This window comes from Cebus imitator, unplaced genomic scaffold, assembly GCF_001604975.1.
Source record: "Cebus imitator isolate Cc_AM_T3 unplaced genomic scaffold, Cebus_imitator-1.0 Scaffold28, whole genome shotgun sequence".
Classification (NCBI taxonomy): Eukaryota; Metazoa; Chordata; class Mammalia; order Primates; family Cebidae; genus Cebus; species Cebus imitator.
The window spans coordinates 11,139,316-11,151,419 of NW_016107343.1; the positions used below are offsets into that span (position 1 = coordinate 11,139,316).

A 12,104-nucleotide genomic window follows, 5' to 3' on the forward strand; every position below is an offset into this window, starting at 1 on the left:
TTTCATAGGTAAGAGGTATTAGAGACACTTGGGTAAAAATTATAAATTAGAGGTACACTTACATTATTAATGACAAATGAGAAACTGATTATGTAGCCTGAACATGTCATGAAAAGAATGTATTGCTAATATAATTTATTGCAAGGCAGTTCTACTAAATATTTGGGATAGTGTGTTTTTTTTTTCTTTAATATTTAGAATCCAACACAAACTCCCAAGGAAATTTAGGGAACAAATAGAAACTGACTGAATTACATAAGGAAACAAAGGGTATTGGTTTGCCAGATTGCAACTCCAAATTAATTTATTTGCCAGATTGCAAATCAAATACATATCTACAGACAATGATGCGGGAACCAGTTTAAAAGCATATTTTACAGAAAGTCAAAAGAGAGCAGCTGTGAAGTGGAGGAAACACTGGTGTGGGATTCAGACTACCTGGGTTTGAATCTTGATCTCTGCATTTCTTCATCTCTCTGAGCCTGAGTTTCCTCATCACTACAATGAGAAAAAAATGACACCTCACAGGATTAGTATGAGGCTTAAATAACTAAATATAGTGCCTGGCTCAAGAAATCTTAGGTGAACCTGAAAATTTTTAGGACACTGAAACATTGCTAATCTATATCTGACTAAAGCAGATTTTTCATGTGGTTCAAGTCCTAGGTGTCATATATTTGCTTTAAAGGGAAAGGGCAGGACCATGTAAGCTAATTACTTACAGGTATATTTTTACTAAGTAGTGATGTTCTTGCAAAGTTGTGTATCAATCAAGTAAAACGTATTAGGGGAATTTCCCACATACAGGAATCCTGCTTATGTAAAGCAAAAAGGCCTTTTCAAATGCCAGTAACCATTCTATACCTTTTATGCAAATCTACACGACCACGTGTTGGGATTAGTTCTAGTGAGGTATTTGTGTTTGATTAACTTCTTGCTCTGTGTGGGCTTATGAGGGAATTAGATGCACACAGAATGTTTGCCAGCAAATGCAGTCTGACTGTTAGGACTCCTCTGTGCAGTTTGTTTTTTAATTATTCTCAGAGGTCAAAATATTATGTCCAAAACAATACTAGAAGTCATTAAGGTAGAGCTTGACTGAAAGATGTTTGATTTACATAAAACAATTTCAGCTCCAGCTTTGTGATCTTGGTCTAAGATTTATCTTGCCCATGCCTCAGTTTCTCATCCGTGAACCTGGGTGAGATAGAGTGGAAGAAAGATGTGGATGGGATGAAATAGCTAATGGTTCTTCCAGGCCTATAATTCTGTCACCTAAGGAAGGTGATAGTTTTACTACTTTTAAAAATTTCCAACCGTCAGGCAGAATTAATATATCTTCCAGAGGTATCTGCTTACATCCAGGGAGTGGTTAAGGGCACTGCTTACATCCAGGGAGTGGTTAAATGACGCTATTTCTTTTCCTGATAAAGGTGACATGTTTCATGTCTATTTGGACACCCTAAGTTATGCAACAGATGACTTCCTCATCTGAGGGTGTCTTATTCAAGTTTATCGTTGAATTAAAATTTCATACATGTAAAGAAATAATGTATTTTTATAAATCCTTTCTGTAAAAAAATAATTTGAATTATATGAAGAATCATGACAGACTCAGATATGTTTTAAATCTGTATTTTCATACACAAGGATTGATTAAAGCAAAACAGACTTTTCCAGTTCATAGACCCTGAGAGCTACAACAAAGACTTTGTAAATTACCTAGCATAACCCATACCTACATCTCAATTTCAGAGTATTTAAAATGCCATGTAGTCTCTGGATTGAGGGAGCACAGTGATCCTGAGTCTCCCTTTCCAGGAGCAGGATGTGGGGCGGGGAATACAAGCAGAGGTGCTTGCCACTAGGGGTGGCTCTGGGGCGTAGTTTAGCAGGGTAGAGGAAATGGGCTGTTCCTGAAAAGTGGGAACATCCCACAGTGTGAATTTCATTGAGGCAAGAGTTCGCGCCAAGTGCGGAATTGCACAGGGGTGAATTGTTTATAGTTACTCCACCAAGATGTATTGCTTGCAGAAAGATAAACCTCTCAGGGTACAGTAGGAATGGCTGCCCAGAGCTGGATTACAGGAGCCACCAATTATAAGAGCCACCAATTACAGGAGCCACCAATGAAAATCCTCCATGGAGCCCAGTCTTCTTCAGCTCCTTCCTGTGTCACAACAAAGCAATTCCAATTTTTTGCCTGACATAATATGTAAAGGCTAATATCTCCGTGGTGCCTGGCAAACGTGCTGTCCCATCACAACAAACCAGGCAACGGTTTTCTAGGTTTTTAAAGTTTTTTCCTTACATTCATTATATTCCAATCTGTTCTTTTTGTAATTCCAAGAACACACCATGCTTTCTACACTTGATCTTAGCCAAAAGGCTGAGAAGCAATGCCTCAATGCCTCTGCACATCTGGGTCTCCTGCTGGAAACATGACCCCCTTATTCTACATGGAAAAATGCCTCTGCTTACCTTCAAACCTTGACTAGGTGCTGTCTTCTCTGTGAAATTCTCTCTGGATCAGGATCCTTCTCCCCTGTGTTCACACTGCATTCAGTACACATTTCTCTTGAAGTGAATTTACCAAACTGTAGTTCTTGGATTGGTTTTCTTCTCCTCCCTCCCTTCCCCCAGGGACTGGTTTTCTTCTCCATCCTCCCTTCCCCCAGATTTGAAGCAACTGAGGCCAGAGTCATGTTTGATAAGCATTCAAAAATATTTGTAGGAAGCAATAATCATTTTTCATAAACTTTACAGGAACTTCACAGTACTCACTATTATGGTATGCTTAGAGTCTGGGAAGATTAAATACTTTTTGATTGATTTGCTAGATTACCAGGTACATCAGGAAGCTCCAATTTTCTTAGCAGATATAGGCAGAACTCCATTTTAAATGGCATAATTATACAGTCACATTTTGTTCCTCTGAAACATAACATCTACCAACAATAAAACACACACAAATTAAAAGACAAAAAAACCTTCTCCCCATCCCCCAAATGTTCCCTCTCTTTTCCTTTCTTCTCCCTTCCACTCGCCTCCTCTCTCCTCTCCTCTTCTCTCTCTCTTGCTCCCACTTCAACCGCAAGTAACTTTTCACAATCTAACTCTAGGCCCTAGAAGAGTGTTTAATACATACTAGATGCTCAAAAGCTACTCAGAATAGATGCCCCTCATTGTTTTTGCTGACTAATTTCTGGAAAGGGCAGTCTAATCTTGCAGCTTCCATTAATTCATTCCCTATCCACTCTTTAACCCATAGCAATTTCATTTCTTCTCTGACCACTCTACTGAAATTGTTGTCTCAGAGGTCATCAATGACCTAATTACAAAATTTAATGGAATTATCTCTGTCTTCCTTCTGCCCAACTTCATTATAGCACGTGGCATCATTTATCTCTTTGAAATGTGGTATACTTGAAAAAGTGTGAGTTTTAAAGCAAAGAGACTTTAGTTTAAATTTGTGTTCATCTTCTACTAGCTGTGTGAACTTGGGCAAGTCACCTTGTAAAGTCTCTCATCATCTTGAAAGAGAGCTTTTGATATTTATTTCTCAGGGTTGTTGCAAGGGTCGGCTGGGATTTTGTGTGTGAAGCACTCAGCACAGCGCCTGGCTTAGTGTACCATGCAATAAACATCAGCTTCTTTCTTCCCTTGCCTTCCCAATGATTGCTGTTTCTTGGTTTTCTTCTAGAGTCTTCTTCTTTTCCTTGCCTATCTCCTCTCATTCCTCATTTTTCCCCTGCCCTATTTCAGATTTTCTCCATCTCTTATCTGAACAATTTGCCATTCATGTGGTCAATATTCCAAAAATATTGACTGATTGAATGATAGTCTCCTAATTGGTTTTTATGCTCCCTATCTGCTTTTTTCTCCAGTTCACATTTCATGCTGTCACCAGAGTTGATGCTTCTCAAATACAGGTTAGTATGTAGCTCCTCCCACCAAAAAAAAAAAAAAAAGAAAAGAAAGAAAGAAAGAAAACCACCAAACCCAAACCAGTCTGAATAGCATCCCTTTGCCTATAGAATAAAATCTGTACTTCAACACTTGGCTGAGTGTGGTGGCTCACACCTGTAATCCCAGCACTTTGGAAGGCTGAGATAGAAGGATCCCTTTGGACCAGAACTTCAAGACAAGCCTGGGCAACATAACAAGACCCTGCCTCTAATTAAAAACAAAAACAAAAAAACCAAAACCCTCTACATTCACTGCAATCTGACCCCTTGTTTGCCTAGCCTCATCACCTAATCCTGTATGTCCTACCCTATGCTCTGACTTATCTTTTCGTATTTTCAAAAACTCTCTGTGAGTTTTCACTCCTCAGTGCTTTTACTCAAATTATTAATGCCCTCTTCTTTTCTATTGAAATTCATACTTGAAGTATTAACTTAAATACCAATTCCTCCATAGGACCTGCCTAGACAACCTCTTTTCCTCTAAGTAAAATTTATCAGTCTTTCCACTTACACCTTTTGTGCACTTGTATTTTGCACTTAATTAATTCTTCTTTGAGAGATCATGTGCTCCAATGCACAAAGTGTATTTTATTTATCTAGCTATATCCCAAGGACTTCCTGAATAAGGAGCCTTACACAGTGCTCTAGCTTAACAACTACTTGTAGAATTAAACTGAGTTGAAAATCAACAAGAATCGTCCTGTTTCCTAAGAAGTGTATTATAAAGGAAACTTATACATAACAAAGGCTAACAGTTATTGAGCAGTTACTGTATGCCAAACTCTGTTCTAAGTGCCCTACACAGCACTCATGCTCACAATCACTCCAGCAAGGAGAAGCTATTTATTATCTTGATTTTACAAATGAGGAAACTGAGTTACAGAGAAGTTAAATAACTTAGCCACAATCAAACTGCTAGTAAGTGATGGAAAAATGTCCAAAGCTCAGATGGCTTGACTTTGGGTCTACACACTCAATCATTAGTTGGTAGTTAGTATAAGCTGATGGTATTTTGCAGTGCTTCTGAGGAAAGCAACATCAGAATTTCCAACACATGCCACCTGCCACCCTTGGGATGGGGTGACCTCAGAAAATATTTTTCAGCCCTGATTTGCACGTAAAGTCCTTGCAAGATTTAGAGGACAAGAGACGATGTCCTTCTGTGTCTTGGTATCCTTGGTGTCAAGAACAAGGGCAGTCAAATGTTGTGCAAAACATTCGTCTTTGATATCTAAGCCTTTTGATGAGGAATTAAACCAGGGGGGCTTATCTGGTGACAGTCCTTCTCCCGAGGTGACGTCATTGCTCTCCCTGGCCCCTGCGAAGGCCGTTGGAAGCAAACAGCTGACCCTGTGCACTCCCCAAGGCTGAGAGCACTCCCCCAGGCTCTGTTCTCAATAACTGAGTCTCCGTCAAAGTCCTGAAGCATTTTCTCCCTTGTTCTTTAGAAGGAGAAGCTGAACGTGGTGGTTGGTCCACTGTGGTTTGATTTAGATTGTGTTTAGCCAGCACCAGCCCCCTCCTCCACACTCTTTCTCTAACCACACCAATTCAGTGCGGCGTCCTCTCCCTCCTAAAGCAGCAAGCCCCTCCCTGGGGAAATGAAGGGAGGACTTGTGAAAGAAACAGAAGGAGATACCATGGGGAGGGGTTTAAGTTATTCTCTCCAATTCTTTCTCCAGTCTTTATGGCCTGAACCCTCAATTCCTTGCTTCAGTACCATCCTGGTAATTGATTCCTGTATTTCTAGCTCACCAGTGCAAGATATTAAAGCTGTTTGTGGGTCTCAGGTGATCAAAATGCCTGAGCCAGCAACAGGTCAGCTCAAACAGACTTTGTTTTAGGTGTAAGTGAATTGCTTCTGCTTTGAAGAGAAAGCAATCTTAAATTGCTTCTACTTTAAAGAGAGGCCCACAGTAGTCGGATGGGCGGGGCCTTTAAGAGATCATCTCTTTCCTGCTACTGCCTCTAACGAGGCTCCAGTTACCTTTAAAAGATCTATGGAGAAAGCCATTCTCTCCCCAGTCTTAGTCATGATGCCAGTCCTTAACCAGCCTTACCCTCGGTAAATGTTTATCATCTATCCCTAATCCCCCATGCTGCACTCTACACAAACGCATTTCCTCTTGCTCAGCAACAAAATGAAAGCTGCAGAGTGAAATCTGGCCATCGTTTGTTTTGTGTTTGAAGACAGTTAATATTGTTGTCAGCATTGGCCATGTTTCTGTCCGTATTTCCAGCTTCCCTGCCAGCCACAAATTCCAATTCCTCTATGCCCACTGCCTGCTTCTTTCCCTCATAATGGGCCAACCGTTGGGATTAGCCATTCTGAATGTTGTGTGGGAGAGAGACTCTGTGCCCCAGCATTGAGGGTGGGGACTGTCTGTCTTGCAATCACAGTGTTGTGGGGAGACATTCTTGTGTCCTTGGGAGTTCCCTGCCTAGGCATCCTGGAGCAGGTGCAAAGATGTGTCCGGGGTGCCTGTGCCTTCCAGTTCACATTTACTAGGATGTGCACCCAGGAGAAACCTAGCCTGGAAGCTACTATGTTTCACTGAAGTTTTCTCCTGGAAGTCGAATAATAATAATAGTTTATGAGTCTCCAGAAGTAGTAGACAGGTGTTGGGTGTCTTGTGTCTGTAGGCAAAGGGAGCCTGTGCAGTTGAGAATAAATAACAGTTGCTTGGTAATATGACCTCCTTTCATTTAAAGTCAGAGACCTGGCTGTGGGTGAGGAAGGGGAGGTTAGCTACTACCTGTCTAGGGGAGAGGGGAATGGGGGCAAAGGTGAGGTCAGTTTCACAGAGAACTGTGGGGTTGCTGAGAGCCAAATATTGGAGAGAAGAAATATGGGAGTGGGGAGACTTGGGGAGCAAATGCAATCACTGAAATTCTGACGCAGGGCACGGAAACTCTTTGGTTCTGACGTTGGCACAAGCTACTTTGAGAAATTGTTTCTCTACACTTTTGGAGGCCTCTAATCTGGCTTCAGAAGGCATGGTTCCAGTTCTGGCCTTGTCATTGATTAGCCATCATCATTTATCTGTGACCTTGGATAAACTACTGAACCTCTCTGTTTCACTTTCATCAATTGTAAAGGCCGCTGGGAAGACACAGTGTGATGTATGGAAGCTCTTTTCAAAAGTGTAAAGGTCACCATACACATAAAAAGCACAGGATACTGGAGAGAATTAGAGGAAGGAGAAACTTGATTCTTACCTCAAGGAGCTTATAGTCTTAACAGTAATGATGGCTTGCGGCAGTAGGGCATTTCATATTTCAAAGCAGTGCCTCATTTATCTTACTTGCCACAGCCACGGGCAACAGAAACAGCTGGAACTGGCTGGAGGATGTGTTGTGAACAGGGTTTTAATGATTAAAAAGATTATGGGTTGAAAAAAAGAAGGGACTGAAGGTGCAAATGAGTAAGGACAGTGTTCAAGGCTAAGGGAGCTCTGGGTACCTGCTTCCCAATCTAGTGAGACATTTTAGATTTCTGTTTGGAGGTTTTCCCTCAGGCCAGGTGAAATGTAAATGATCACTCTTAGCCACTGCTGTGCCCAAGCCTTAAATTAAATCTCATAGGATTTCAGATCCAGAATCTACTGTAGGCGGGAAAAGTGGCTGAAGTGTGTGGGAAGAGGAAGTTGGTGGCTTTTCTTCCTTGTAAGAGGCATACACTTAAATTCAGAGTACCCAGAACAAACTTAAATTCAGCTGCCCATCCAATCTTCTGGCCAGTCTTGTGGACTTTCCTTTTGTTTTTATGGCCTCCAAGCGAATGGTAGTGTCCTGGCTTCCTTTCTTCCCATAAGCTCCTGAGACCCTCATCTCCTATGTCAAGAGCCAGCCCAACACAGGGAAGTTATCAGCTCCCCAGCAAAGCACTCGTCCTTGGAGGAAGTCCAAGGCAGTGAACACACTGTGGAACTTAGCTCCGGATCCTGTAAGTTTGGAGTTACACCGCAGCCTCCTTAGCATCCCTGGAGCCGGAAGAGGTAATCTGTTCCTTGCCAGGCCTGACACCTGATGGAAGGGGGTTTCTGCTTTCTGTGCTATGTCCGGGAGTTAAAATAGAGTGATACCAAATCACTCCCGAGACAGCCAGTGGCTGGATGTCAGAAACAGGGGCCGACATGCCAGGGAGTCACTTATGGGAGGGCCTGGCCTTGGCTTTTCAGCTGCAGTATCTCTCTCCCTGAGGAAAACATACTTCCCTCGGTTTCCCGGCCTCTCAAAGGTTGTGTAACGTCACAATGCCTTGAGCTTTTCCACACTTGACATGTGTCATTGCAGGACTTGGTAGACCCATAGCCAGCTGTCACCCTTGATGTCTTGCTGAACTGCAGGGATGTATCTACTTGCAGTGAATTCTTGTGGTCTTTACGGATGTGAATTTTTTTCAGCTTTAGGACACTTGTGAAAGCGACTTTTGTCCTGGCCTGAAGCTGGGCATTGGCTCCCAAATGGAAACTAGCCTCTGAGAGAAGCAGAAAAGAGGGGTGGATCAGACTGTGGACTTACAGTATATTCTTGGGTGCTTCTCAGGATCTCTTTGAAAGTTACTGACCAGACTGGGTATGGTGACTCATGCCTATAATCTCAGCACTTTGGGAGGCCGAGGTGAGCTTATTGCTTGAGACCAGCCTGGGCAACATAGCAAGACCTCATACCTACAAAAATAAATAAAACTTAACTGGGTGTGGTGGTGTGCACCTGTACTTCCAGCTGCTCAGGAGGCTCAGGTAGGAGAACAGCTTGAGCCCAGGAATTTGAGGTTAAAGTGAGCCATGACTGTACTGCTGCACTACAGTCTGGGCAATAGAGTAAAGACTTTGTCTCTTAAAAACAAAACAAAACAGTTACTGACCCAAGAGATAAACGCATTGGGCTGGGGATGAAGGAGAAGAATGGGTGCTACAGCCTTGCTTGGGAGCTGGGCTGGGTTAGACTCAGTCACCACAGAGAGCACCTAAATAGGGTGGATCAGTTCTAGGGTTGATCTCTTAGGGCCTGGGTCTAGAGCATGAGTGTGGTTCAGCACATCTTGGGATGCTACCAGGACTGACCCAGACTTCCTAGGTGCCATAACATGGGGACATACTGGACTCTGTGACCCAGTCCATGGCAGACTGAAGCACAATTGAATAAGCCTTCAGGAATGTAAGGAGGGCTACACTCAGCTCCCTGGAACTCTGTTGGATGCACTGCTTTGCGGGTGCTCACCCACCCCTCTCATTTCATTCTTTGCTCAGGACCTGGGTATGGTCCTGGCAGCTGGCTCAGGTGCAGGGCTCAGCCCCATTTTCCTTACTGGTCCTGTGTCTGTTGTCTCTCAGACCCTATTGTCTGTCTTTACTTGGTATGTCATGTCTGGTGTCCTCAGCTCATGCCGCCACAGGAGAACTGTTCTCTCTTCTCAGCTTGTCATTTTGGAAGCAGCCCCCAGCAACCTTGCTTTCCTCCTGTGACTGCTGGCCTCCAGTGCCACCACCCACACCCCAAATAATTCAAAGTGCCTTTCTTAGGAGAAAAGATCTAGTTGAAAAGTCTCCTCACTTTCCTTCAATCCTGTACCATGGGTGGCCTGAGAGAGTGAGGACTGAATTCGTTGACTCCTCTTTCTCTGCACCCCCCGCCCCCAAAGAAATAGCAGAGTTCGACTATGGGAGCTACCCAGCCAATCGTTGCCCTAAGAAAGTTTGGTTGGTGATCCTATTGCACTAGGCTGATTGGAGCAGCCTTTATTCGGAGGTAGAGTCCCTCCCCGAGGGATTCCATTTACAGTTACACTAGCTGTTGCTGCCAGGGCGAGCCCATTCAGGATAGCCTCCACCCCGTCCCCAGCCCCCGCTCCTCCTTCTCCTTTTTTGTTTTTATCCAGTGTCTCGCTCTCTCTCTCTCTCTCTCTCTCTCTCTCTCTCTCTCTCTCTCTCTCTCTCTCTTTCCCTCCTACCACTGCCTCTTCCTCCCGCTCTCTACCTCCCTGCAGCGCCAAGCCGGCTCCCCAACCTGGTCTGCTGAACGCAAACCGCTGAGAGTTTGCTGCGCCGCCCCTTGGGGCCCCGGGCTGCCGAGTCCCGCTAAGGCAAAGACGCCAGCAGCGGAAGAAAAACAAGCGGGCGCGCGAGGGGAGCCCCAGGAGGGCGGCCGGGTGGCTGGCAGGCGGCTCCCGCTCCGCCCGGTGGCCTCGGCGGCGGCTGACGGCCGGGAGGACTCGCGCTCCGAAAAGTTAGACTCCTGGCGGCGGCGCGCCACGCCGCGTCCCCTCGCGTCCCTTCCTCGCAGCGCTCCGGGAAAAGAACTTGCTCCTCCGGCCCCTGGAGAGGGCAGCGTGCCGCCGCGGGCCGGGGGTGGGGAGCGGCCAGCGCGAGACGGGAACGAAGCCGCTGGCGGAGGGCGAAGGGCGAGCGCGGAGGCCACGGGCCCCATGCCGGCGGCCAACATGATGGAGAACCGGCCGCTGCCCGCCCTGCAGGTGCCCGAGCCGCAGGGCGCGCCCGAGGGCAGCCCGGTCTGGTCCAGCTCGTCGACCCCTACGCTTCGCCGCCGGCGCTTCAAGATGCGCCGCATGAAGAACGTGCAGGAGCAGAGCCTGGAGGCCGGGCTGTCCCGGGACCTGCCCGGCGTCTTGGCCCCCGGCAAGGAGTTCCTGCAGCTGCCGTCCATCGAGATCACGCCCTCCAGCGACGAGGACACCCCGTGGTCCAACTGCTCCACACCCAGCGCGTCGCCGCGCCGAAAACGCTTCCTCCTCCGCAAGTGGCTGAGGGTGAGGGAGCGGAAGGAGTGCAGTGAAAGCAGGTACGTCCCGGTTCCGCCCGTCTCTTCCCCTTCCCCGGTTCAGTCCTCTGCAGAGCCGTCCAGGGCTCCGGGGCATCCTGGAGGAAACGTCCCGGGGGAGAGCAGGAGCCCGTCACCACAGTTGCTTCGGCCGGGCGCTGCGCCTGGTCCCAGGGATGGTGGCATTCAACTTCCACACGTGCCATCCAACCCAGGGTGGGGGGCTTCATGTTGCACGACACGTTTGCGTGGGACTTCATGCTACATTCCCTCTCCCTTGATCCTCACAGCGAAATAAATAATAACAATAACAGCAACTAATAGTTATCAAGCCCTTACCGTGTGCAGGCCACTATGTTGAGCATTTCGTGTACTTCCAGATTTCATCCCTACGCAAACTCTCTGAGGTAGGTATTACTATGGCTCCCTTTCTGCAGGCGCAGATAGCAAAAGGCCAGAGAACGGTTAAGTGGCTTATGTTTCTGAACTCGGTTTCAATCTTATTTTATGTTCGATCACATTGGATTGCTTGAACTGGCTCACGTGTGGAAGTGAAAGATTTACATCGAGTGAGTCACATTTCCTACCACATCAGAGTCTTTAGACATCGATACCTGGCCTGCAACACTGTGGTTTGTACCAGCTATTTTTTTGCCTAGGTTAATGTGGCATCTTGGTAGTGGGAGAAGCGTGAGCTTCCCTCACGTGGAGAATTGGTGCAGGGCCCCATAGAGCAGCTCTACACAACCTTGGTCAGGACTGGCGCTTCAGGGAGTTGTGTCTGAGCCAAGCCTCTTGCCTGGTGGAGCGCAGGGAGTCCTCACTGGTTCATTGGTACCACAAATCCTTCACATTTACTGTGAGACTCTAGGGCCCTGTCTCTTAATGGATTTGTGTTCTTGTGCTGAGCCACTGAGTCAGTGATCACCTTCCCTGGAATTCCTTCTCCCAGTGTGTTCAATTACATTAATCTCAATTCAGTAAGTACTTACCGAATATTTCTGTGAGCTCGGTCTAGTAACAGCTAATGGTGGTGGTGTTGACAAGGGTGTGAGGGAAGGATAGGTAGAGTAAGAGTTTGAGAAGGAAGATGAGAGGACGCTTGCATAAGAAATGAACACCTGGGGCCGGGCGCGGTGGCTCAAGCCTGTAATCCCAGCACTTTGGGAGGCCGAGGCGGGTGGATCACGAGGTCAAGAAATCGAGACCATCCTGGTCAACATGGTGAAACCCCGTCTCTACTAAAAAATACAAAAACATTAGCTGGGCATGGTGGTGCATGCCTGTAATCCCAGCTACTCAGGAGGCTGAGGCAGGAGAATTGCCTGAACCCAGGAGGCAGAGGTTGCGGTG

General features: G+C 46.2%; 1 protein-coding gene across 11 annotated transcripts in view; it reads left to right on the top strand.

The window, feature by feature from the left end:
* Window positions 1–12,104, top strand: part of GRAMD1B (GRAM domain containing 1B) — a 269,384-nt gene that overhangs the window by 62,010 nt on the left and 195,270 nt on the right. For 10 of the 11 annotated variants that reach the window (XM_037736762.1, XM_037736763.1, XM_037736765.1 and 7 more), the window contains exon 1: window positions 10,399–10,772. The exons of the other annotated variant lie outside the window; for it this stretch is intronic. In XM_037736762.1, the coding sequence (XP_037592690.1) occupies window positions 10,399–10,772 (374 nt within the window). Of the gene's footprint in view, window positions 1–10,398; window positions 10,773–12,104 lie in introns of those variants that run through there. 11 annotated transcript variants of the gene reach the window in all.